At 42.9% G+C, this 27,809-nt stretch overlaps 1 protein-coding gene across 3 annotated transcripts in view; it reads right to left on the reverse strand.

The window, feature by feature from the left end:
* The window catches only part of atrx (ATRX chromatin remodeler), a 30,918-nt gene extending 3,401 nt beyond the window's left edge, over positions 1-27,517 (reverse strand). The window contains exons 1-31 of one of the 3 annotated variants that reach the window (XM_042418221.1): positions 27,288-27,517; positions 25,994-26,055; positions 25,816-25,865; positions 25,586-25,707; positions 25,408-25,488; positions 25,136-25,236; positions 24,891-24,958; positions 22,311-24,475; positions 22,150-22,222; positions 21,301-21,446; positions 21,033-21,203; positions 20,787-20,901; positions 20,575-20,674; positions 20,114-20,290; positions 18,881-19,022; positions 18,653-18,762; positions 18,215-18,361; positions 17,921-18,098; positions 17,396-17,533; positions 17,112-17,287; positions 16,905-17,022; positions 15,401-15,531; positions 15,041-15,135; positions 14,775-14,911; positions 13,379-13,529; positions 13,183-13,283; positions 12,225-12,333; positions 11,499-11,676; positions 11,107-11,298; positions 2,499-2,648; positions 620-736 (exon numbers count right to left, since the gene is read on the reverse strand). In XM_042418221.1, the coding sequence (XP_042274155.1) occupies positions 620-736; positions 2,499-2,648; positions 11,107-11,298; positions 11,499-11,676; positions 12,225-12,333; positions 13,183-13,283; positions 13,379-13,529; positions 14,775-14,911; positions 15,041-15,135; positions 15,401-15,531; positions 16,905-17,022; positions 17,112-17,287; positions 17,396-17,533; positions 17,921-18,098; positions 18,215-18,361; positions 18,653-18,762; positions 18,881-19,022; positions 20,114-20,290; positions 20,575-20,674; positions 20,787-20,901; positions 21,033-21,203; positions 21,301-21,446; positions 22,150-22,222; positions 22,311-24,475; positions 24,891-24,958; positions 25,136-25,236; positions 25,408-25,488; positions 25,586-25,707; positions 25,816-25,865; positions 25,994-26,050 (5,796 nt within the window). In that variant the 5' untranslated portion in view covers positions 26,051-26,055; positions 27,288-27,517. Of the gene's footprint in view, positions 1-619; positions 737-2,498; positions 2,649-11,106; positions 11,299-11,498; positions 11,677-12,224; positions 12,334-13,182; positions 13,284-13,378; positions 13,530-14,774; positions 14,912-15,040; positions 15,136-15,400; positions 15,532-16,904; positions 17,023-17,111; positions 17,288-17,395; positions 17,534-17,920; positions 18,099-18,214; positions 18,362-18,652; positions 18,763-18,880; positions 19,023-20,113; positions 20,291-20,574; positions 20,675-20,786; positions 20,902-21,032; positions 21,204-21,300; positions 21,447-22,149; positions 22,223-22,310; positions 24,476-24,890; positions 24,959-25,135; positions 25,237-25,407; positions 25,489-25,585; positions 25,708-25,815; positions 25,866-25,993; positions 26,056-26,446; positions 26,754-27,280 lie in introns of those variants that run through there. The other 2 variants (XM_042418222.1, XM_042418220.1) reach the window with 2 other exon arrangements.
* Between the last annotated feature and the right edge of the window lie 292 nt (positions 27,518-27,809).

Here is a 27,809-nt window from a genome sequence, read left to right on the forward strand (position 1 = left end):
GAGTAAATATTTGATTTACTTTCATAAGGACACTACAGACATGACTCCAAATGAATGCTAATGTCCCTCTGTGTGCTGATGGTGAAAGTAGGCAACACATTAGCAATAACCACTTTGTAAACTATTGCTAAAACAGTAGCTTTGGATCCTTTAGCATGTTTTGATGATTTTCCTCTCCACAATCTAATGACATCATTTCCTCTACAGGATGATGCATCAGTTACTGACTTAGTTGATCACTATTTTAAGTTTCTATAAAATTTGTCTGCTTACAAAGAAACTTCAAAACAACATAATGAATCATAGATGACTTGCCATGATTACAAGAATTGAAACCAGCGTACAGTATTTTTACCAATTTATCATCCTTATTGAGAAACAAAAACTGCCTTTGGACATTTGCACTCTCTTTGTCAGATGTGCCATCGTGTATAAATAGCTGCTGCTCCAGACATGAAGTATTACAAACTGTTAGGTGGAGGAGCAGGGCAGAGCAGGGCTCGTCGGCTACAAGACTGTTGTCACAATTAGCGGTGGGGTCTGAGGAATGTGGGGCGCCATGCCGTGGGGGGAAGGAGGGGGAGGCAGGAGAGAAGGGCATGTGGAGCTCATTACTTACCTCCAGCTGCTGGTTGGACATGGAGGCCAAAGCCGCCATGTTGTAGGAGAAGTAGCTGGAGGTGCCCATGTCCATCTGGGAGTACGCTGTCTGGTAGTTGGTCCTCATGGACAGACCCTGAGAGATGAAAGAGGGAGACAGAGGGAGGGAGCGAGGAGGCCGAAGCCCCCCGGCATCCGACAGAAGAGCAGGATTAGTATACATCAATTAGGTGGGTGTTAAGAGTCACCAAGGGCATGATGGGAGAGATTGTATGCCATCACTGCGGTCGACCACGGACGACAATTCATGTTTCCCCATCAACCTCTTCGCACAGTGATGGTCCATCTGTTCACTTCATGTTTAGAAAGTTCACAAGAAAGCTTTCAACTCTTCAGACATATTAGTTGTTGCCAGGTATTAGCCTGCTCCTCTTGTATTAAACATGTGTGTGAGAGTAGTGACCTGAAGTAAACAGTCTTGTCCCAGTAAAGGCCAGCAGGATGCTGATGTTTGTGTGTAATTGAGCCTCTGCTGCAGATGGTTTTCCTGTGCCCTGTAATCTGGCCATCCGGTATGTAGGGGTGTGTGGGTGTGTGTGCGTGTGTGTGTATTGGGGGCCTGTGGGGGTCTTTGGACCTGGTCAGAGACAGGTGTGCAAGCCTAAACAGTACAAAACCACAAATGCACATACATACACGCACACGCGCACACACACACACACACACACTTTTGGGTTTGCTATTAACAAGCAGCCACTCTTGGAACAGCATCCTCAGACACTCAGTAGACTTCATACATCTTCAGACAGACAGACAAAATCGAGACTTTACTTCATTTCCAAAACTCAACGTCTGAAACTAAAATTTATGACATGAGCCTCTCTAAGCTCTGTACCGCGCTGAAGTCATCCCAGTGAGACCGAGGGCTCCCGGGTTCAGTTTAGTTTTGGGCGCCTGATCATGTTCTCACAGTTTTTCCCATTTCCTGAGTTGCAAATCTGATATTCATACACATAGCTTTTCCTGGCCACCACTGGCCAACCCTTAAGTTGTGAAGACATTAGCAGAGGCAGGGTTACGTTCCAGTTGCTTCTCTTGCAAAGCTCGGAGTATATACAACGTGATACTGAGCAGCCTGTCGCAGATGAAAGCGGCTACTCCTGTATCTTGGTATGACAGATTGCAGTGATGCGGACGCGACTGAAATCCTCACATTTGACCTCAGCGCCACTGTTTTCCCTGCGACTATGAACCCTCTGTTCTCTTGAAAAGCAGAGAAGCTCTGAGGGAAAAGCCTCTTAAGGCGCACAGAGGGCAGAGAGGGGAGAGTGTGTTGGAAAAATAATCATTAGAGTGAATTAGAATCTAGGATTACACAGGGGGGGAGAGGAGACCTGCTCCTGCTCTCTTACAACATCAACCCCCCATATACTTCTTCAAATAAACCCCGCTAATTGCCCATTGATTTGTCCTACAAAAAGAGAGAAGAGGAGAGAAAAGCAGAGAAGGGGAAGACACGGAAAAGTCAAGTGTAACACTGACAGAAGGCGAGTTCCTGACCCTCTGTGGATGCAACAACTCACAGTAAGCAGCACTGACACTGCTTGGACAGCCTCAGTGGTTTGTACAGCAGATCACCGGCCTGCTGCAGGGGTAAAGCAACCATCGCAAGAGTAGAAAGAGACCTTGTCATCTGCTTACTCTGAGTGATGAGAGGATTATACGGATCCAACACTAGCTCACACATCCTGATGAACAAAAGCTTGGTCTCACTAAGCTCACCTTGCCACTTAGATGTCACTCTAAGCTGAGTGCTGTATGTGCCTGTCTTTAATTTTGGATCTGGTGGATATGCCTTTGTGTGTGTGTGTGTGTGTGTGTTTTTCCTCTATGCTCACCTTCTTCTCTGCTTCGTACTCGGCCCAGGCAGCCTTGCGATCCTCCTCGCTTAGGGCTTCCTCCTCCTTGTGGTCCAGCAGGGAGTCGTGTTCGTGATAACACGCAATCTGGTCCTTACTGGATTGCAGCATCTCGGCCAGGAAGGTGTCCTGCAGCGATCAGAGTGAAAGAAGACAGAAAAGGGTCTCAGTGGATTTTAGGTTATTAGAGGGGAGGGAAACACTGCTCTGAAGCCACCTGAGTAATAAAAGGTTATATTCAGGATTTGCTCCAAGCTTCAGACAAAGTTTTTCTGCAACACATAATGCTGACATCACATCTAGAGGCAGGTGTTGTTGCTGAGGTTGTCTGAAAACACAGAATTTGGACATCGCTTTGGTCTGAAGAGCATTCATTTGGCCTGCAGCTAGCTGTTTTGTATTCATACTGGAAACACGCAGCACAAGTTAGTACGTGCACACCTGTTGTGTTACTGTGGAAAACAATACATGGCCTCAATACAACCTCATCTCCTACAAAAAAACAGTTCAGCTCTAATGTTTGGATTAAAAAACAAAAAAACAAAACTTGGATTCGCCTGTAAGAGGATTAGAAGACACATAAAAACCAAACAAACAAAATAAATAAATAAGTGAAGGTTTTTTTGGGACTCTGGTTTCCATGACTACATTGTTATTGAAAACAATACCTGAGTAAAATTAAGAGCGGGGCCAGACTCCGCTCACACAAACATGGTTTAAATTACTCTCTCTGTGGCACGTTTGCTTTTCTTTGTCTTGACTTAGCTTTACATTAAACTGGAACTTTGCAATCTGGAAACGTCATGCAAAAGTTGCATCATTAACCTCCATGCGGGCCAGTTTTACAGAGGGGCTCTGCTCTGCTCCCTCCTCCCCTGCTCCCTCTCTCTTTGAACGGTGACAATGAGTGTGAAGTTGCAAACAAAATTAATCATAGATGTCACTGGCGTTAAGAAGGGGGGAAAAAAAAGGAAGAAACATCAAACTATAAAATGAGACAGTGATTGCAAATCTGTATTGAATAAACAGAAAATAAACACCAGGCCAGACGGAGTGAAACTGGATCCCTCAAAGGGGAGAGCTGCAGGAAAAGCACACAAGGCCCTATTTTTAGGCCTCCAGAAAGTGACAGATAAGGTGACTGAGAAAGGTAGGAGCAGAAAGGGCCGCAGAGCTTCGCACACTCAGGACCGCTGGACCCAATTGTGCTCCTCATTGACACATGTTTATGTTTCCCAGCCATCGCACTCAATCAGGAAAAAACTAGGCCACCCCTGAACAACCAGACATTTCAGAGCAGCAGCGCAGCCAGAGATTCAACTGCTGCTTGCTCTCTAATTAGGACATAAAAGCACTGGAGAGCCTGATGGCCTGACTGGGATAAAAGGCATCCATCGTGGTATATTCTGCCAACATAGGAGAGTAAAAGGTCAAGTAGAGGTCAAAGTGGATGACAGCACAGGTACTTATATTGGCACTGATATACAGTAGATACAATATACATGATTTTGGGCTGCAATTAACTATTTTCATTATCGCTTAATCAAAGATGTATTTTCTTGATTTCTTGATTATTTGTTTTGTCCACAAAATGTAAGTAACTACTTACTTAATCTGATCAAACAATCCAAAACCAGGAAATACTCAGCTTACTATCACGTATGACAAAGAAAAGCATCAAATCCTCACATTTGAGAAGCTGACAGTTAATCACACAATTAATCGGTTATCAAAATAGCTGACTGATTGATGCAGCTCTACGTGATTTTGACTGCACTGTATGACACTGTACAGGTTTAAAGTACAAGTCTCACAATGAAGATGATCCAGTGGTCACTCAGGGGTTCATCGGTGCTACTCAATTTTCCACAAAAGTTGTCTTTTGCATTATGGAATCACGAGTCTCAATTGTTCCAAATCAGTTTGTGCAATGTTTTCGCATAAGCTTGCTGTTGATTCCCACATAAAGCAGATTGGTGGGGGATTATTTATAAGTCAATAACAACAAAAGTAAACTCAACAAGAGCTGGCTGCCTGTGAGAAACACCCAGGCCGCTCACTTCATCTGAAAGCCATAGCCTTGCTAGAAAAGAACAGATGTGATAATCTAAGTTTTCTGTTCATGCTCTAGTTTACTGTCAACTACTAAAGTTTGAGTTATGCATACAAAACTGCAATCTGTTGAACATGTGGAAAGTGTGTGCAGGTTTGATTCAAATGCATGAATGAGTAGCACTTCTGACTGTCGACCAGGTGACGGGTCAGTGGAGCTGCAGGTCAAATGACAGTACAGATGCTCCCCCTGGAACCCAGTGCATTCTGGGATACCCAAGTAATCCCCATCAGCAACGGCTCTGGGGTGGTCTGGTCCATCTCCCATCCTGCTGTGCTGTGTGTGTATGCGTGTGTGTCCTGAGCCAGTGCTAATGATTGTGTGTAACCTGACCTGGGCTATTGTCATCTGTATGGAGCTGCATGGTAAAGCCTATCGCTTTACTGCAGGGGAGCAGAAAAAGCGAGAGTGGCTGGGTGGGCAGATGCTCAGAGAGAGAAAGAGGTAAATTACCCAACTCAACTAGACTTGTGTTTTTCCCCCCTCTGTGAAAATATGGGGAGCTGGGTGAGTACTTCTAAAAGGGTGAAATCTGGGGAGGAATTCAGTCATTTGGCATCAGAGAGCGTGTTTATGTGTTCAGATGTAATGATGGAGGTGGCAGGCCATGTCTGAGGAAAAAGCTCGAAGATTTTCCTCAGTTTAGACTAAAGATTCTTAACAGAGTCAGTCTCAATGAGAGTCTGATAATCTCCTGTCTTGATTCTAAACAGCATTTTTGAGCAGAAAGTGCTTTTTATTCAACAACGGGACTCGAAATCTGCTATTAATGCATAGTGAGCTCTGAGCTGGAAGTCTTGGCTTCAGCTGACTGCTAAACAAAGCAAAGGGTCGGGAGAGCAAGAAAACTAGAGTGTAAGCATTGGTATACTAATTCAACAAGGCATCCAAAATGCATGACATTTACCACTGTATGAAGGCCTTTCCATTCTTTCAATCGAGAAAAGAATTTATGCTCTCCTTAAGCCAAATTCTTGTACATGTGTATATTATGAAAATGGCTGACCTGCCAGCAGTCCATAAATGATGTAAAGCAGTTTTCAAACTAGGCAGCTCTCACATCACAAAGATGAAAACTTGGGAGTCGACATAAACGGGCCTCATGTAGACTTTACAACTTGGCACGGGCACCCACACGTACTTTACCAATAAACTTTAGGTGACGCTTAACTGTAAAAGGTCTGATGCAATTAAACACCCGCCTGCATTAATAGCTTCAGGTTCTATGAAGGCAGGATTTTTGGCCGTGTTATCAGATACTTTCTTGAGCTGAGAACATTCTCAACCATGTTAACCCAATTTCCTGCACCTAAACAGCCGCTTATTGTGTTGGGCATGCCACAACAATAAACCTCCACTTAACAGGGAAAAACACCTCACAGGTGCAGGGGGAGAGATGAAAGTCAGCGAGGTTGGAAAGATGGCGACGGTGAACTGACTTTTGATTGGATTGCAACATGAAAAGAAGAGCGGTACAGAGTAAAAATACAGGGAAGGAACAGGAGACAAAAAAAATGAAGAGTAGTCTGGGAGTTCTCATATGTATTTGACATGGCTGTGTCTGCCAGAAACTGCTTTTGATGCACAGGTGCGTTAACCATAGCAACAGAGGGGGCGAAGACAGGATCCCAACAGCAGGAATGTGAGTGGCTGAGATATTTGTAATACCTAAACATAGCCAGTCAAAACTCCCTCTCCCCCAGCTGCACATGAATGATACACATAACCCTATTGGCCTGCTCTAAACAGTTTCTGAAGCAACGCACTTAAGTTCGGGCGCTGTGCCTGACAACAAGAGGCCACTCCTGCCCTCAGGACCACGTTGTCTTTACTCTCTCCAGGGCGAGCATACAAGTCAGAGGGTTTATCTTGCTGTCAGTCAATTAACAAAGAAATAAAATCACGCGTGTCACAAAGGGCTAAACAAAGACAATAAACACCACACATTCCTATAAAAACAAGCCTCGGCTAGCAGCAGTAGGGGGGTGAACTTCTACGAGAGCTCGAGCTGGACGAGCAGGTCAGTGGGGATTCGCAGGGAATCAACAAGAACTGTACTGGGAGGAGAAAAAAAGTCAAAAAATGGGAATTGGTTTCTGAATGAATTTATGGTGACTGATAAGTTGTGCACTAGTTGTAGTAGTTGTCCATAAAATGTGGGAATTGATTAAGAGGCGGTGAGGTGTCGCTCTGTTCAAATTCAACAAACAGCACTGCTCCCCAAAGTCCACCTACTGGTCTGGTTTAAGGGGGATTTATACTTCAAATAAGAAGTTAATGGCAGGTCCAACAAATATAAGTGCAGCATATGCTTTGATTTTTAGTTTAGTGTTGGATTTCACCTGTTGATATCACCACTGCAACACTGAACAGATGTATCATACGTGATATTGTGCTTTAATTATATTCCCCACAGTAACTATATTTAAATTTAAATTATTTAAATATGAGCAACAGTGGGCTACTCAGGTACATTTATAGTATCGTAGTTAAATCCAGGAAACTTGTTTCTTTACTGATTATAAGACTATTCACGGCAGTTGCTGTATTAATGTTTTTCATACTCACTCTGATAGTGAATGAGGTGCATTTCTGAGAAGAGAAGCTTGCTTCATGTTGTGTTCACATCAATCATCTCGAAAATACAAGCAACTCACAGTGACTAATCACAGTTCTTGAGGTCCCTATGTGGTATGTCCATATGCACTGTATGCCCTTCAGGTAGTTACACTTCTGAGGAGACATATTGACTGTGAAGACTATGTGCGTTGGATCTGTGGATACACAGTACCCTTAAAAGGATCATTTCGCCGATTTTCAACTTCATCTCTAGCTATACAAAATAGGGATATAGTGTGAAAAACGCCTGCAGTTGTTGCCGATGTTTTCTGTGTTTCTGGGGTGCAGAAACACAGAGTAACCCAGACTACTCTTCTGGTGCTTTGTTAAATCTGACTTTATTTTCTGACAGATTATTATATCGGACTTTGTCAACTCTGAATACGTAACAGCACATCAGCGACTGTGTGTTACCTGTGTGTTTCTCATTGTCTATAACGATAAAAGAAATAGTGTTTGCTTGAAGTTTTTTCACCCCTTCGCCCAAGATTGTTTCCCAAACCAAGCTGAAATGGTTTGAGGTTTTTTGACTGTCCGCTGGCAGCTTTGGCAGCATTCTGGCTTGTGTACAGCTCTTGGTAAGTTTGCAATGATCAGCATAAGTGACTCAAGTGCGCCATTTGTTTTATGATCCTTGCACACTGGTACAATATATCCAGACTCAATGAGGAAAAACGTTTTGTGAAGTGAGAATAAGCCTCAGTAAAAGAAATATAAAGCATCAGTAGCGGATTGGATGGGACCGCGCAAAATGCATTCTGGTTGTTGTGGGATTCCCCCTTGAGAGCGATTCTACAGCCTTTTCCTGAGCTTCCTCTAGTCATAGGGCACCAATTTCAAAAATAATTGCACATTACTACACAGGTGACCTAGTTTTAAGAAATTATTATATTCACGGCAGTGAAGTTTCCCTTTAAACCCACAACTATAAATCCAGCTTTACGGTAGCAAGGCTCTGTCACTTGTCGGTGGATGTTGTCCAGACTAAATTTTCAGACTGGCTTTGTAACTACAGTACTTCAGCAATTTTTTAAGACAGCCAGTGGCAACATTTTCTATATCCATTTTGTTATCTGGCAGTGCAGTTAACGGTCTCCTGAACATTAACAGACAATGAAACAGCACAACTTGTCTGAAATCTAAGTTGTGGTAAAAGTGGAGGTTAAATCTTTTTCCTACAGTCCTCGTGTTGCCCGTTCAAGTTCAAGCAAAGAGAGAAAGATTCATCATATAAACAGCAGAGACACATTCAATAGTCTCAACAGACCAGAGTGCAGCAAACATGAGTTGCTCTCGCTTTTTCCCACCTGCAACAACTCTGTCTCTTGCTGTTACTGTCATTAGTGCTCTCTCCACCTGCAATGCAACAAGCTCAGGCATGTTTTCCGAAGGCTGGCAAAAAGCATTCTGGGAAGTATAAGAAATCACTTACCCGAGTAGAAATACACCGGGAAGGGTGGGTACAACAAAAAAAAACATCACTTAAAACATTCCCATCTAATATAACTCCTGGAATTCACTGAACATCACAGACTGATGATGAATAATGCATTAAGAGTATTCCAGGGGGCATTTTCCTTTAAGGTCAAAGAGATTTCCTACCCCTAATGAGACAAGCATGGTGTGGCTTATTGCTCCAGTCTGCTCCTGTCTATACTGCGGCTTGAATACAGCTTCCCCACATCCTTTCAGTATACCTGACTGGGCCTAATGACCACTGCAGCCATCACCTGCTGAGAGCACATACAGTAAGGTACGCCCACAGCCTGCCAGCTTGACCGACGGTGTATAATGCAGCAACGAGTTCAGAGAAATCAAAGGAGCTGTATAAGATTTGTCCAACAAACCATGAGCCCATTCTGCAAGTGGTCGCATGCTTGATTGAAGTGTGATGAAGAGGAAATGGGTGAGGATGTCTCAGGTTGGGTGGGTGTGGAGTCAAAATCTCATGTCTGGGTTGCACAGACCTTCTTTGTCATTAGGGGGAAGTGCGCCTGCTTCCTTTGTCTCCAATTAGTTTCTCTGAAGAGCAGAGAGACATCTTTAAGAGAGGGGTTTAAATAATGACCCTTCATCAGGCCGGGGAGGCCAGAGGGAGAAAAAGAATAACAACTTTACTGAGTTTGCTTTGAACATTCAGAGGCAGAGTGGCGAGTCAGTGTAACAGATGGCTGTGGGGACAAGATGGGGTTGGTTAACGGTGGATGAGGAAGAGAGAGAGGACATTGCTAAGGACAAGGGGAAGGAAAGTGGAAGAGAAATGGTAGAACTGGGACATGAATAGTAGGGGACAATGGCAGGTAGAACCCATAGTGACATTAGAGAAAAGACAACTATAGTGGTGTTTTCCCCTCCTACAAGGCTTTTACACAAGAACAAATAAGAGAAATCGTCACAATCAAACACTGCCTCTTTGAGCTGTTTGACCCAAGTGTCAAAGCAATATGCCCTCTCTGGCTAGGAAGACAATACTTCTACGTGTGAAGAGTTGAGACAAAGAAGTGCAAAAATCCCTCTGCTGTGCCTCGAATCACTCTCTCTTTCGGCGCAGAGTGTTGTTGGCTCAAAGTGATGGAGGGTGTCTGACTCATCTTCACATCATTCCAGACGGCAAATTCCTTCCGTAATACCGCAGTCCTGCTGCCACATCATAGTTAACCCCCTGGCCAAAACAGGTCGGCTTGTTAAAGAGCTTGTCAGCCTCTCCGACTTTAATACTGTGTCACGTAAATGTCACTGGGCTCATTAAAGATCATACACATCTAACAGGCCGCGGCTCAATGAACACATCTTTCCTCTTCAAATCTCCAACTCTGCTCCACTGCCCTGTAAGTAGGCGACTCCTGGTTGGAGGAATATGGAAGGTGAGAGCAATGATATCAGCTGCTGGGTGAGTGGATTCATGCAGCGCTCCTACCTGTTAATACCCATGAAGGGAATAGCGATAAAGATCTTTAGACAGTGTAAATGGAAAACAGATTTTCCATCAAGGTGCAGTGCAAGGCCTCTCAACTGTCCGGCGAAAAAGCCAACCAGTTGGATATACAGTGTTTCTTTTATCCACTCTGTTTACAGACTTCTGCACAGGAACCCAGGTCAAATCAAAACAAAGAGGTAAAACCACTTAAGATGATCTGAATAAACCTAGAGACTGCAAAAAAGGGAAGGAGTGGGAAGGGATGGGAGTGATTCAGAGATCAACAGAGAAGTAAAGGACGGTAAGGAATGAAGAATGAATGAGAAAAAAAAAAAAAGAAAAGTGCAGGTTTATAGCGGGGCAGCAGCTCTGCTCCACAGCAGTGTTGCAATGAGAAGACTATTTAGTAAATAGCAGTAAACAGACAGATCTGTGCAGCTGTGCGGGGTTGGATGGCCCATGTAAGGGCTGTGTGTTCTTATTAAACCCCATGGGGCCCAAACAGTGACACAGCACCTGCATTAAAGGAGAGGAGAGGCGAGTGAAGGATTATGAGAGGAAACGAAAAGAAATAGATGCCGGAAAGGCCAAGCAGGATACAAGCTGGCATTGTATCTAAATAACAGTTTATCACCGAGTGCTAAACTTCAAAAGGAAAAACATACTACTTAGTACAAGTTAGGAAAAACAAGTTTGGCATTTGAAATGGCATTCAGTGCCATGTTTGTTCAGGGAAAAAGACGACTTTATTACTGTTAATGGGCTTCAGCCTTTTCTTCTGCATTTCCTTTAGGGATTAGTCTAAAGGAACACCATGAAACCTCAGTCAATGGTTCGTCAAAGCCCAATTACGCATCTGATTTATCCTAAATTTAATTTACTAAATGAAGTTTGGTATGGTACAGAAGCATATTTCAACACTCTAAATGCATATTTACCTTAGGGAGCATGGGTGTGGCTTTCTTGCTCTTCTTCTCAGAGGGATCGTCCAGCATGTCCGGCTCAAAGGTGTAGAGCTCGGCCAGTTCGTTCATTGTAAAGTGCCTCTCAATCTGCTGCTGGTCCACCACTCGGTATGAGAGAGACTGTTTGGTTACCTGCCGCTCATAAATCTTCTCCTCCATTGTACCCTGAAGGAAGAAAAAAGTGAGGAAAGCCAAGAAAAAACCATTACAGTCTTACTTAAGCTGTGAGTGTCCAAGAAATCACAGGACTTGGTGGTATAAGCTTGTCTGGCATTAGTAACTCAAGGCTCACTTAAGCCACAGTGATTCCATACAGATGCACCAACAGGCCAACAGATCTGACCAAAATATCCTGACAAGCTTACCTGGGCCAGGAATCTGTAGACGAAGACGGTCTTAATCTGACCAAAGCGGTAGACCCTGAAGATACTCTGGATGTCATACGAGGGATTCCAGGAGGCGTCGAAGATGATGACCCGGTTGGCTGCCACCAGGTTGATGCCGAGGGAGCCAGCTCGTGTCGAAATGAGGAACAAACGGCCTCTGGGAAAGTATAAGAGAGTGGAAGAAAGGGAGAGAGAGGAAGGGGGGTTGCTCAGAATTATGTAATCCAGGATTATACATGTCCAGCATTCCTTTAGCTGTAATATGCACTATGAAAGTATTAAAATTCTGAGCTGTTTGGAAAGTTTGGTTTTATTGAGTGCTTAAGTGTTGCTTAAGATAATAAAAGGCACCCGCTGACACAATTAGTTGATTAATTAATTAGTCAATTAACAGAAAATTAATTAATTGGCAACTATTTTGATAATTGACTAATTCACTTTTAAACCAAAAAAGCCAAACATTACCAAGTTGCAGCTTCTCCAGTATGAGAATTTACTGCTTTTCTCTATTTTATATCACTGTAAACTGAAAATCTTGGGGATCTTTTTGACTTGTTGGACAAAATAAGATATTTGTAGACGTCATCTTGAGCTCTGGGAAAACGTGATCAACATTTTTCACCATTTTCTGACATTTACATACAGACGAAAGGATTAATCGACAGTGAAAATAATAGCTAGTTGCAGTCCTAAAAGGCACATTACCTCGTGTTACTGGGGTCATTAAACTCTTCCGCCCACTTCTTCCTGGTGGTGGCGTTAGTGGAGCCGTCCAGACGATAGTAGTCGATGTTCCTGAACCACTTGCCTTCACCTTCACAGATACATCACAGTTAAGAAATCTGCTATGAACTTCAATGTCACTGTCTACGCAGCACAAAACCTTCAATAACACACGTGTCACCATCAACAAGGCCTTTTCCTTGTCAAAAGGACTTAGTTTGGACACTTGCAGACAGCAGATAGATGGTTGTGTTGGTTAGAGGCCAGCCATATTTAGCCTTCAAGATGGCTAACCCCCCTACCAGCCTTCATACCCAACATTTCAGTATGTTTCCAATTACAGCACTGTGATCTTTTCATTACAAATTACAAACCCTTGAGCAAACATTTTTTTTGTGGAATAAAAAGTCAAGGTCTAATCATTTTCAAAATGAAAGTAAAAACAGCTGCTGAAGTTTAATTAGGAACATGACCTTACACCAGCGGCGGTGTGTGTGTGTGTGCGTCTGTGTATGTTTAAGGGTAATAAGTACACCAGCGTGTACAAGCATACATGTTGCATGTGGGCTGTCTTCGGAGTGTGAAACCTGCATCTCCATATGAAAATACTTCTCCAAAATATAATGTTAGCATTTTTTTTATACTTCAGTTCAAAGACTTGAAGTGTAAAACCACAAAAATGAACCTCAGACAACTGGGCTCCTCCAGCTCCATAAGTCAGAGGCTGGCTTACAACATTTTCACATTTCTTGGTGATTTTAGCACATCACGAAACCAAGAGCAGCCTTTCAAATCATAACATTCAGTGGGAAGCTGATCATATGAGACTGTAGGATCATACAGTAAAATAAGGTTAACAAATTCACAGGGATGTCAACTGAGTACAGTGAGAACTTCTTGAGTAAATGAGAAAATGTGTGACTGCACTACAAAAACTTACCTTTGTACGGAGAGGGCTTTTCTTCTTCTTTAGCTCTACAAGCCAGCTCCAGGAAATCTTCGATCAGGTCCAGAGAGATAAGAGACTGACTGAACACCAACCTGAGGACAGACAAGAGGATACATTGGTGTCACTTTACCACAGCTCCATTTCACTCTGTGATAAACCCAAACACTTTCTTTCCAGACCCTCTTACACTTTCTCTTCTACTTCCTCGGCCATGCGCAGGATCTCAAAGAGGATCACCATCTTTCCAGAGTGTTCCAGGATTTCGGCATCAGCCTCGGTGACAAACTCCTTGTGCCAGTCGGGGGTGTTACTCCCTGGTGCTGAGCCGCTGCGCGGAGCTGTTTGTTACACGAAAAGATAGCGTTCAGCCTCAAGTCAGTGCAGTCTCACAAAAAACAACAAAACTGTAACAAAGACTGAAACAAAGACAGCCGCAAAACTGAGCCTCACTATTACCTCTGTCACATTACAGCTGCAGCAAGTGCAGATGTTAGTTGACAAAGCAAGAATGTCATGAAAAATGTTCCCTTTTATTCCGTTTTTCATCTGCTGGTACACTCAATCAAGATATTCATGCATGCAGCCTTGATTTTAGTTCACTTTTGGGGTAATCTATTTATGCATTTTAATAAGACACCGGCTTAGTTCTTTAGCTTTGTGATTAACACTATTTTTTCTCTTTCCAATCAATCATGTGTATTTGTTGATCTGGGTGGCGACATGCTGCATACAATTGCCCTCACAAGGATAAATTAGGTTGTGTTGAACTGAATATTCATTCATCATATTACATATGTAGTAAAGGAACTGCTTATTGTTGTTGTTTGCCGTTTCATCGAACTTTTGGCTGTCAGCTTAACTGATTCTAAGTGGAAGGATACAAAACTAAGCTTGTATCATTCAGGCTGGCTTGTTGATAATAACAATAACAATAACAATAATAACAATAACAATAATAATAATAATAATAATAGTAGTAATAATAATAATAATAATAATAATGATGCATAAAAGTAAGTGATGAAGGTAGAGATGCACCGATCGATCAGCCACCGATCAAAACTGGCCAATTTTCAGCTGATCAGCCATGACCAGTGATCAGCTGATCAGTCTCATATCTAATTTTTTTCGAGTCGAATTTACACACGATGGTTCACATCGCACACACAGCGGCACAGACAGTAACGTCACAGCCACGCACACAACATATTGTCAGTGTGGAAGTTCTTTAGCATGAGTGAAGAAGACACAAAGCTCGCAATTTGTAATAGCTGTAAGTCCATTAATGAAAACTTAGAAAAATGTTTTTCTGTGTATTCTGTCAATCATAGTTCTTTGAAAGACAGAACACATATGGAGAAAGAAATTATTTCTTGGAATCAGCAGGTCAGACTTTCAAAAAAAAAAAAAAAAATTGGCATCGGCCAAGAAAATTGCAATTGTTGCATTTCTAGATGAAGGGTGTCACTTGAATTTCAAATGTAGGGGAAAGCTATGGTCACAATACGTACAGTTCTGGTCCCTCTAATACCCAGCTAACTACCCATAATGCCTCAAGCATGTAGTGAACACACTAGACTTACGTTCCTCTACAGGCTCTACCCTGGGTCGACCCTCTCCGTTGCCCCGAGAGCTGGAGTTCCACTCCTTGATGACCTCCACATCATCACTATCCGAGTCATCAGATCCCTTCTTTTTTCCCTTCCCCTGCTTCTTTTTCCTATTAGGAAGGAGGAACGGTGGAGGACACGGGGTCAGCGAGAGTAACAGATGGAAGAGAAACGGGAAGTTAAATGAGTGTCTCTTTATAAATGTACAACAGGGGAACTGGAAGTGAATCTTATTTTACTTTTTCTGCTTCTCGTCCTCAGAGCTAAGACTCATGGAGGATTCTTCTGTTTCTGAAGCGATGAATTCCTCCATGCTGTCCTCATCGAAGAAACCCTGCAAGAGAGCGGACTCGCATGAGGCTTGACTGTTTGGTGATATAGGTCAACCAAACACTGAGAGTTGGATCGTGGGTAGTAGAAATGATGCATAAGGGAAAAATTCTGCCGCAGTGGCGATATGTGTGTTGTTCTCCCCTGCTGCATGACCTGTCAGCAGTACGTTTCTATTGTTTTCCCGCAGTGTGTGTGATTCCTGCTCATGTATTCCCAGTTTTTGAGTTGGTGTTTAGTGTGGTTCAGTCTTGTCTTCCCAGACCTACCTTGTTTTCTTTACTGATGTAGTCCAGCTGAAGGCACCAGGGATGGGTCCAGATTCTGCTGAGCATCTGGAAATCCTGGAAGAGTTTGGTCCCCGCGCGGCCCCGGCCCCCCTCCAAAGCATTCCCCACACCTGCACACAAGGGAAAGAGTTTGAGGAGGAAGATGGATGTGTTTGCCTTATGTACCTGACAGCATGCCCTCAGTCTCTTCATATACAGTAAGACTATTATGGAAAATGTGGAGCAACAAAACTCATTGTTGTCTGCCTATAACCGCCCCACCACAAGCAAGCTGTATTTAAGTCATTTTTTTATTTACATGAAACAAATTGTACCAAGAAACAAGCGTCAACCAGTCCTCTGACAGTGATGTGGAAACTGACCAAAACAGAGTCAGTTAAGGCATCAGTATGTTTCAACCAAAGTGCGTATTAACACCTTTGCCTTCGTACAAACTAGTTTGTTGTGAGCCGAAGTCGGTTCGATCAGCAGCTTCATGAACTGAAGTGAGTGGCAGCTGCTAAAATGTTATCATTGTATTTACTCTGTGTGCTGGTCTGCTGTGACCCAGAGAGGTCTGAAGTTACAGTAGGTTTTACACAGGCAACACACAAGTGGGGAACATTTGGTTCCATTCAACCCCTGCAGACTGACTGGTGGTCTGGGGTCCAAAGACACCACTGTGGAGGTCCAGAGCCACAGTCACAACATCAGCACTGTGCCCTGTGGACAACCCGGCCTAATGAGCCACAGCACATACCACCAAACTCTAACTCCCCCCCCCCAATCACTCCTCTTCTTACATACCAGCTCTCCTGCTCTTTGTTTTCGCTTTTGGTGTAAAACCTCTGGCAACCCCCCTCCCTCCAAATTTCTTTCCTTTTCCTTTATGCCCCCACATTCCCCCATTTTACCCCCCACCCTCTGTTCCCTCTCTCCCAGAGCTCTTCATTAGGGAGACGTGGGAAACTGGGCTTAAACCCTGCCTGCGGCACTCTGCCAGCTGCCACTCTTACACACACACACACACACACACACACGCACGCACACACACACGCACACATACACACACACATATATCCTGGGCCACATTCTGAGAGGAAAGTCCACTAAACGACTTAACAAAGCAGCACAAAAAAGTGAGAGAACAGAAAGGCCTTCCACTTATCTAAAAAACCTCGTCAGAGTAAATGACATCCAGTTAAGAGAGCACTTTTAGGAGCAACAAGACTCCTGCACAAGGATTTAGCCTCGTCCTAGACTACGCATGTTTTCCAATGGAATTCTCAATTGAACTTTGATTTAGTCTTGGACTGGACTAAAGCCCTGTCTGGACAATCAGACCTGAGACTATACAAGCCTTGCTAGCAGCCCCTAGAGGTTCTGCTGCTCCTAGCATCCAACCAGATCAGAGTAGTTTGAAAAAGGCAAACAAGTGGCAACGTCAGCTTCTGTGCAACAAAAAAAACAAAACAAAAAAGGTTAATTAGAGCATGATTCTCACCAGTGAAGTGCTCCAGGTAGTATCTGTAGAGTTTACACTGGATCGGAGTAACTCTGATCGACAGCACATACTCATGTTTGGGAGGCAGGAACTTGGTGAGCGCTGTGTAATCTTTCCTCTGTGGGAAGCAGAAATAAATCATTATTTTTAAGCAGATGGTAACCAAAGATGTCAAAGAGAACCTGAGCCGACACGCCAGAGTGTTACCTGGACACAGCCGGCCAGCATCTCATAGAGGATGTGAGCTCTCTTCTTCATGATACGGACATCGTGTGGTGTGGAGTCGGCACATTGCCCGTTCTGAATGGGATTGATGAAACGATTCCTGAACTCCTTAACTGACCCAAGCAGGTTCTCCTTGATGAAGTTCACCATGCAGTGGTCTGGTGGGGGGGGGGGGGGGGGGGGGGGACAAAGATCAGAAAGTTTTAGATATATCTACATGTCAACTATCCGTCTTTCTGACAAAGATCACACTCAGGCAGTCTCACATTCTATGAGGTTGTTCTGCAGAGGCGTTCCAGTCAGCACAACCCTCCTCCTCGTCCTGATGGAGTTCATTGCTCTGGACACAGCAGACGCCTCGTTCTTCAGGATATGACCTTCATCACAGATCACTATGTCTGGACCTGAAAGCAAAAGAACGGTGGAGACAAATCTATGAAAAAAAGATCGCTAGTGACTGTGAATGATGTCTTTTGAGATGTCTTATGAATTTATTTCACACTAAAAGCTTTAATAATCAATTCTGATTTATTGTCAACACCCATTATATTTTAAGCCAATTTTAATGTGGTTAATTTCAAGTAACAGTCTGAGCAGATCAGTCCTCAACTGTCACAAAACAGATCAATCATTTTTAAAGACAACAGAAAGTTAGAGTGGCCTAAATCAAAATATTTTTCTTCTCACAATCATGAAAAAACATCTGTCATGCACGAGAGAATATTTTTTGATTTTGTCCACTTAAACTTTCAGTCTGAATACAATCATGGAATCATCACCCAGCACTGTACCTGGATCTACTAGAGTCTTCTGAAAGGTCTCTTTGAGCTTCTTGCTCTTGATGTTTCTTCCCTGGGTCAGGTTTCGGTACATCTCATAGCCAATAATCATAACACCCCCGGACTCATGCCATTGCTGGAGGGCATACCCTCGCTCCTGTGCCTTTTTCACTGTGGCCAGCTCTATCACCTGTTGAACACACCAAAGTTCAATAAGTCTATCTTTCAAGAAAGTCATTAATCAGGGGTTTCATGAGGAGCTGTCACATAGGAACAGCTCGAAAGGTTACAAAAGCGACTCATTACCTCTAAACTTTCATCATCTTTCATTCCCATTTGCCACTTCTCAAACTCGTTGAGCCAATTGAGGACAGTGTTCAGGGGACAAACCACTAGTGCCGTGGTGAAGTCGAGCTTCTCACAAAGCAGCAAAGTATGAAGGAATGTCACCACCTACAGGACAAAAAGAGAACTACAGTTACACACTTGCAGTGTGACAACACAGCTTTGCAACAAACAGTTTGACAAGATCCACCCAGAAGTATCCAAGAAACTATATTCTTACAGTTTTAACAGGGAATTATGCAGGTTTGTGACACCTTAAAATGCTGCAAAGGCCAATTGGTGCAGTTTGCACAAGACTGACAGTAACTTAAAGTAAAAGCGGTCAACCTGAGGCGAGTGACCTTTGTTTCAAACAAACACCCAAGACAACAGGAAAACATGACGCTCTCTCCTCCTCACCTGCAGAGTTTTTCCCAGGCCCATACAGTGGGCGAGGATGCATCCGGAGCCGGCAGACTTCTCCATCTTCTTCACAGATTCACAGCAGCAGTCCCACATGAACTGCACCCCTGAAACAGAAGACAAAGACAGAAGGGCCAATATTAGTCTAGAGCATCTCAGCGTTTGACATACAGGCTTGTGTTTGATAAATCACTGTTATGTCCTATTGATTTACTTTGTCCTTACCGTCAACCTGGTGAGGTTTGAGCTTGGTGACAAGGTTCCTGTGCACCTGCACAAGCGGTTCCTTGGTCTCTTCATCCTCGTCCAGCACCAGCTTGGTGGTGATGGGACAGGCCACCTGGGAAGACTCCTCCACCACAATCGTCTGAAGAAGGACCAGGGGCAGGGAGAGAGGAGTCACATGAGAAGATGTACTTTTGAAAGAAAATTCACCCATCACTTTTAAGAAGAATACATGCGTATAGTTAGGTGTCTGACGGTGTTCTTCACATCATGGGGATAAACACAAAACTACGTCTGTGGTGATGGAAAGCTTTTATCATTGCAACAGCAAACTTCTGCTAAATGTCCAAAAATGCTTCATGAAGTTCATCACATCCACTAGTGCAAGATAATGATTTAATTTCTTACGGGCAGATTTTAATTTGGACTATGAATGCAAGCACAAATGCCCTAACCTAGCTCAGATATCTTGATTAAGTGACAGTGATATTAGTGCTCAAGAAATTTATTGTCATATCATACTTGCCCACATGTTTACTGTTGAAGATCATTGTTTAGGCTGTTTTGCCCTTGACTGCATACTTCTGGCCAGATACGTTATTTGTACAATCACTAGTTCTGGATTTTAGGTGAAGAAAGCCTGATGAGACTAATGCATGGTTTTTAAATTTTAACATGTCAATCCAAATGTATTATGCACTTTAATTACCCTACTGGCAAACACATGCCCCTCAGGGTAATTAGAGACTTGTTGCTTTTAAAAGCTGAAATATTTCAGTAAATACTGCGTTCTATAGTTGCAGAGCTTTCATGCATATCAGATAGTAAACTCTATTCACACAGACTTACGCCACTCCATCTGTCTGTCACACTTCACAAGTAGATTTTAGGTTTAATTATTTCAAGCAAGGCCCTTAGTGGATTCTCCAACTATTTGATCTGACAGACACTGAGCCATCAGCAGCAAATTAGACCATTATCAGTCTGTCTAACTCACAGTTGTTATGTTTCATCCACTTGTATATAAACAAATGCAAAGCCAGATATTAAACTCCTCTACCAACAAATGTTCTGTGGGAAATCCTGAAATTGTATCACAGTACTGAAAGAGGTCTTGAGCTTTTTACCTGGTGTGAGTTTTATCACCTAACCCACGTGTTGAGAATGTAACAGCTCAGAGCTTTAAACATGCAGTCCGTACTTCAGATCATCAGCAGGACATTTCATTTTTACCTCTCGAAGTTTCTTCCTGAGTGCCTCTCTTTCCGATATACGTTTCCTCCTCTCCTCTTCTTCTTTCAGAGCATCCCTCGTCTCCGTCCGCAGCTTGTCATCCTTCAGGATTTTGCGGATCTTTTTGCGCCCTTTGCGGTCCTCTCCATCTTTTTCGCCGTCATCTTCCTCTCCACTCTGTGAAAATGAACATTAAGTTCAACTCTCTGATCTTCAGCCCTTAGGAAAAAAAATTAATTTCCTATGACCAGTAGCCCAGTAACCCTATGATTAATTTGTACCCTCAATAATCCTCATAACACACTCGAGGGGTGAGCTCAAACTACATTTTATGTGTCATGCATGACTTAACTAGTAAAGGTTATGTGGGTCCGTCTCCTGCACCTAGCAGTCCTGCAGAGGAAAAAATATATACTTTGGACACTTCAAGACTACCACCATGTGTGCTGCATTTTAAACACCTTCTCATTGCTGGAGGACGAATCCTGAACTTTGATCCTGCGTCGCTTCTTCTTCTGCTTGTAACTTCTCTGTTTCTCCTCATCCTTCTTCTTTGCAGATCTATAGACACAAATTAGAATTTGTGTAAGCGAGAGCAGCAGGAGATCAATCCCGATCCAATGGTGGTGACATATATTACTAACAGTGACTGGTTGGAGTTCTTTCTTCTTACCTGGTCTTTCGACGCTTCCCATCGTTTTCTGAATCACTCAGCTCCTCGCTTATCCCCGACTCTGCGCTGGACGCTGACTTCTCAAAGTTGGAGTCTGCAGCGTCATCGCTGTCAACTGCCAGACAAAAAAAAGGACCAAGAAACATGAGTCACTTGCCAGTCTTACAGAATTTTGAATATTTATGTCCATATATAGATGTAGATATATTGTGTACACATACAGCAAACAAAAAATTAAGAATTAACCTCTCCGCCCTGTCTTCTTCTTGACCACCTTGCTCTTCTTATCTTTACTGGCAGCTTTCTCATCTCCTGATTCACCCTCACTCAGTGAGAGTTTATGACGGAGCAACTTGTGGCGTCGGCCTTGCGTCTTCACTTCCACGTTGGAACCGGAGTCTTCTGAATCATCGTTGTCTTAAAAAAAAAAAAAAAAGAAACAAATAGTTCGACAAAATACACAATAAAAGAGGCATGACTGAAAACGACTGTCGATTTATCAAATATATGCTACCTTGCTCCTCGTCTTCATCATCTTCCTCTTTTTTAACTTTCTTGGAGGACTTGTCTTCGTCGTCTGCATCTTCATTATCAGAGGAGCTCTCTGCTCCGGAGGAAAAGTTGGACTTTATTTGGGCAAGAAGCATTTTCTTTGCAATTCTTGAGGAGAAAAGGAAAACAAGACACAAACACGGGTGATTAACATCAATAACATAATAAAGTGCTTTTACAAAATTATCTTTGTGATGAAATAAATCAGTGGAAACACTGGAAATGTGTTTATGTTCAAGAACAGAGACTTGCATTTTCAGTAATTGCTTTCATGCATTAATGTCAGTTATCAATAAACTAATAATGGATAATCCTTCCGGTAAATGTAATTGGAAAGTTAACATTTACTCACAAAAAGAATTATAAGAAATAAAGTGCTTTTCTGCATGTGCAATTTATTATAACTACACAATTCACCAGTGGAATATTAGAAGACTGAGTTAATAATCTCTCTTAGGTGCTTGTGAATGGATAACTGATGAAAATGCAGGAAACCTGTAAAAATATCATGATACCATGACATTGCTATGGCACTATTTGGCAACAGTACAGATAAATTGGGATAAACAAGGGAGAAATGTTCCCCCGAGGACACATATTCTGAAGTATTTCAAGAGCAACCGCACTGTGTTTGCCAAGTACTGCAGTGCTGCCAGCAGCCACACATACAGCTAAACATATTAGGCTAAACAGCTCGACCTGAAAGACAATTAAAATCCACATTATCCTTGACGATACAATGAATACTCTTAAACGGTTGTCTTTATAGTGAGCCAAAAAGTATCTTTGAAAGTTGTTATTTTGTAAGTACCTGTTCTCAGGATCATCATCGTCATCATCTTCACAAACTTGAGAAACTTCCTCTTTGCCATCCACTTCGTCACCTTGACAACAACATAGCACATGTGCCGTTAATGGGAGAACACGCAAGTCATTAACAAATAGTTCACCAAAGATGCTGAGACAAATTACCTGAGGACTGATGGAAATTCCCACCGCCCCCCACCATGTTCTCTTCCACAATGGGTTTGATCTTTTGCTCGTCGCTGTCCTCTCCAGAGTCACCTTCAGCCTGCTGCTCCTCCTCATCCTCGCTGGTGGATGACTGCAGCTTGGAGGCAGCTTTGGGGCTCCTTCCTTTGCATTTCTTTTCATAAGACCTTTTGTGAATCGACGCCTTCCTTTCAGGTGAGTTTTTGTCTTCCTCTTTTGCTTCATTCTGTTTCTTCACGCGGCTGGATCTCCTCTTCGCTGCGCCAACTTTACTCTTTGTCTCCTTCTCTTGGTCAGAGTCGGAGTTGGACGAGGCTGATCCATTCTGTTTCTTTTTCTTGGACGACTTCTTGCCTTTGTCTGAATCAGAGCTTTCAGACTCCCTTTTCCGCTTGGATGCTTTGTCTGTATCCTGTGAAGATGTGTTGTTTAGTTTGAATAACCGCTTTTTTGCACTTGTGCTTCCCTGTTCCTCATCTGTACTGTGGCCTTCTGCAGCTTTCTTTAGCAAGATGTTGGGAACTTCATCCGAATCAGAGTCTATTCTCTTTTTCTCTGACATGGACGTCTTGCTCTGCTTCCCATCCTCTCTTTTGGTGCTGCTGAATTTCTTGGAGGACTTGGACTTCCTCTTACGATCTTCCTCTGACTCAGATTCGGACGAGTCTTCCTTGCACTTATTCTCAGCCTGCTTCCTCAGTGGAGTGGTCTTCACTCTACTAGAGCGACGACTTGGTAGTGGGCTCTCTGTTCCATCTACTGTATCAGTGGTGTTGTCTTTCTTCTCTTCTTTACACTTTTTCACCACCTCTCCATCTTTTTCTTTGTTTTTGGACCTGGAGGATCTTGACCCACATGTCGTCACGACCGGCACAGGAGTCAGTTTAACTATGAGGTTCTTCACCTTGGGCTGCGGGCGTTGAGAATCTGATGACGTTCCATTTGACTTTGTATCAGTGTTTCCGACCGCATTGGTGTCTGGAGTCTGTGAGAGCATGGTGGGATCTGCAAGACTCTCCACCATCTGGAAAAGCTCCTCGGGAACTGAAGGAGGAACAGACATAATGTCCTGATCGAGGGACATTTCACCAGTTGACATTAGCTCATCACAGACTTCAGTTTTAATTGTCTTTTTGGTTATATCAATATCTGTTTGGCTGTCTTTCATTTCAACCATATTTGACGCTTGATTATTGTCCATGTCCTGCTTCTCATCCGGCTCCTCAACTGCATCAACCCCCTCGGCTACGTCAGCCTCGTCGCCTGCGTCAGCCTCCTCAGCTGTGCCAATCTCGTTGACTGTGTTAGCCTCGTCGACTGCGTCAGCCTCCTCAGCTGCGTCAATCTCATCGACTGTGTTAGCCTCGTCGACTGCATCAGCCTCCGCAGCTGTGTCAGCTTCGTCAAAAGCGTCAGCCTTGTCAAAAGCGTCAGCCTCAGTAACGGCATCAGCCTTGTCCGCTGCATTATCCATGTGGTCGTTTTCTACAGGTGGCACAGCATTAGTGTTTTTTTTTACAATATGTTGCCCTTCGTTGCCATTTTGCAACTCCATGTTTCTGAACTCGGGCTCCAAAGCCGCCTCCAAAGCACTGTGGGCTTTTTTCAAATCTGCAAGTACGGCCTTGAAGGCTTTCAAATGCCGATACCTGATAGCCTTATCTCCCTGCTCCTCAGCTGCCTGCTGGATGAACTGGATGAATGTATTGTTCAGACCAGTTGTAGTTTCAACAAGTTTTTTTGCTTTCTTTATAAGTTCTTTGGGTAACTGCAGTTTTTTGTAGGAGAACGTCATGGTCCCTGAGCCCTCGGTGTGTTCTTTCCCATTGACAACTGCTTTGTGCTCTTTGACTGCTTTGCTCTCGTGTCTCTTGCTCTCTCGTTCCTCGGTTTTATCCGTTTTCCGTTGCTTGAGTTTCTCATGTTTCTCGTGTTTCTCATGGTGTTGTTTTTCCATGATGCCGTGGCATTTGGAGACCAGATCCTGAAGGGGATCTGACCTGCAGACATAGCAATGCCACTTTGAGTTCTCATCAGTAATGGTTGACAACTCCCTTCTGCCCAGGTTGCGCAGGATGCACTTCTTGCAGAAAGCATTGTTGCAGTAGTCACAGCAGATGAGCTTGCCCCCTTCAGCACACCACCTGGGGAGGAAAAGTTCAGAGTTAACATGGAGCAAATGAGGTCTTCAAAATTAGGTTTCCAGAATATTTTGGGTAAAGAAAAATGTAGGTCAGAAAAATAAAAATCTAAAAGAAATGAATACCAAAGAATTAAATAGTCAGAAATACTTTTCCATTATTTCATTAACTAGTATTCTCAGAAAGGGCATTCAAATCCTTGGCTGCCTTACAACCAAAAATAAGCTTTTATATGAATTCCATATTTAAAAAAAAAACAAATATTTTGGCAGAACCAATGTAATGTTTTTATCTTTTGAATTGTCCAGTCACACCTTCAATGTTATAATTCACTTGACATTGCTTCTGTTGTGTATCTTCTTGTCACAGTAGGTTAAGAAACCAGGTCATTTTCTTGGTCTTGTGTAAAGTTTCGTACCTGCACTGCTCATCCATCCCATCAGAGTCTCTGCTGATGTCATCACTTGTGTAATACTTGTAGCATGACTAGAGGAAAAGGATACAATAATAATTATTATTATTATAATAATAATAATAATAATAATAATAAGATGATGATGATGACACACTAATACAGGAAGAATGGAAAGACTGAAAAAATCTGTGTGGGACTCATTGTAAAAGCTGTGAAAATACTGTAAATATAGATGTGGAATTTCTTACCTTGCAAATAAGTACTTTGAGCGCAGGATGCTCATACACAGAGTTGCGCTGAAACTGGTTTACTTGTTTTCCACAGGCTGTGCAGTTTACCAGGGTATCATCTGCAGTGAAGAGCAAATAAAATCACTTTTTCTCCACTTTGTTTACACTGAATAAATCATTTATTACCTTAATGCTATCTGGTTCATTTACATCTAAACTTTGCCCGGCTGTGAACATCACAATACAAAACACAAAACATGTTTAAGGTATAAATAATGAAATAAATGTACCTTTTTGTTTCTGTTTGAAATCCACTCTGAGCTTCATGGCACCTTTGTTTTCATTCCCAGCTGGCCTCATCACTAAAGTGCCTTCAGACAGAAATAATACAAATGTCTCAAAGTCAGCATCCTATTCAGCAACAATATCTTGATCAAAACATTAAAAAAAAAAATCTATGGTTCATACCTTTAGATGAACTGCCCACATTACTGTCTGAAGGATTGTCAGAAGTGCCACCTTCATTTTCACTCTCTGCTGAGGTGTCGGATTCATTCAGTCCAGTGTGCTTAGCTACAGTAGTGGGCTTCCTAAAATATGCAAGCACAAAGTCTTTAGTGTTTGCGAGCATGATAATGCTTCTGAGAACATGTAACTGCAAAACAATGCCTGCCACATGTAAGAAAACTGCTTCTCACCTCTTGTTGTGAGAAGAGGAGGGCTTCATTGTGTCTGTTGAGCTACCAGGCTGATGAGGATACAAGATCAATTTTAATAGTTTTGAAAAACAAATCAAAAACTGTACAATATGTGCCTTTCAGGTCTAATTTCTTTTGTGTATACAAAATGTGACTACCAAAAAGGCTGCACACTTACCTCCTCTGCGTTTTCTGCCATGTGGTCTTGGTTAGATTCAGAAGAGGCCAGACTCATTTTACCTACAGAGAAAGTCAAGATTTGTTTCATGTTGAACAAATCCAATGCTGCACCATGTTGCAAAAATCAACCAATTTCAGCTTTTCTTAAAGAATATTTGATCATTTCTTAAATGTACAGATCTTTTTTTCACTACCCAATACATTTGCATTAACAGAACATATCTATGTGAATTATTATATTCATAAAATATGTTCATGACTGATTAGTTTCCTCCCGATAGTTACTGGCAATGTCAAAGGTTACAGACAATGTTTGGTTTTTTCTTTGTTGTCTGTGAGTAAGACACCAACAACACAGGACTCCAAATTCACATAACAACGTTAATAAACTGCACAACTGTACCGTTTGTGTAATTTACAGCAGCACAATTAAAAGCTGAACATTGCCTACATGGTTTTACGGGCATCTATTTGGAGCACAACACTCCCGAGGCGGAGATACGGCTGTTTATTTAGCCGTTTTGCGTCATCATAACGTGCTGATTAACGCTGGATGTTTGTGAGATGTGTTGAGCGATAACTCGGTCCTGTCAGCAACAAACGGGCCAAACATTTATCCAAAATCCCGTGTCAGTGGAAAAAGAAAGAGTTCACTCGGCTAATGAGCAACGCACGCTTCTGCGTTTGCAGCTCTGAGGCGCTTCTTCATCCTCCTCATCGCCTCCGTTTCCATGTTTTCACAACACAAGACCTCCTGACTATCCGGGGATGCCCAAGTTCATGCTAGTTTAGCTGCTGCCGTTGATGCACGACTACTTATCTCCAATATCCTGCGTTTCCCTAGCAACCATACAATCTCAGCGGTGCATAAAAGGTCCAATGCATGGACATGCACTGAAAAATGCAAGCACAGGCCTTCCTTCCCTTCCTCTACAGATACCATGAAGGCAGGAACCAGCTCGCTAATCGCAGCCTGGCACTACCAGCTAACTTAGCATCCAAAGTAGCAGTGCAACCTTATAAGCTATCTATACCACATGCAAAGTAACTGCGTTGTTTTACAATAAAGTGCGTTTTAAATGACTCTGCCGCTCTGACAGCCACCCCGGGACACGCACATGTTTATCTGAATCTGCGTGTGCACGAACCTGAGCATTGCCGGCTGCGCAGCTAATGGCTACAGCTAGCCGAGCATGCTAGGTAGCAATAGGCAGTAATGGGCCGGCGGAGGTAGCATAGCAATCAATGCACAATTAACTTGTCTAAACAAGGGGATTAAACTGACCTCCTACCTGCTGTTCATCGTCGTCATTTCTCGATTTACAGAGGCACGTTTTATTTTGACTTTAAGTTGTCCGCTTCAGCCTCATCTACAGCTTTTCCGATGGTGTGGAAACAAGAATAGCCGCCGAATACCGAAGCAACTCCGGTCAGGGGAGACAAAGCGAAGGGACCATCTTGCCGGATGGCTGTGGACGCAGTAAAATGGCGCATCTAGCTTAAACCCTGTGCGCTCTTTCATTGGCTGACTGCTGCAGGTGGTACAGTGTGAGGCGCGCTTTTCCCTGCTGTTTTGTTTCTTATGCAATCCATAAAACACCGCAAGTTGTCAGCAGAAATAGCCTAGTTCAATCCCACATATTCAAAAAGTTTATTGTCACTTCAGTTATACAAGTGCTATCATGTGAAATACTTTGGCTGAGGGGCTCCATTACAGTAAAACAGTAAAAAAAATATATATATACATGTATATGTATATAAAGCAAGCGGCAACCTCTGGGGCTGTAAAATGAAGCCAATGCGGAAGTGCCAAA

The sequence above is a fragment of the Thunnus maccoyii genome, chromosome 8, assembly GCF_910596095.1.
Source record: "Thunnus maccoyii chromosome 8, fThuMac1.1, whole genome shotgun sequence".
Lineage (NCBI taxonomy): Eukaryota > Metazoa > Chordata > Actinopteri > Scombriformes > Scombridae > Thunnus > Thunnus maccoyii.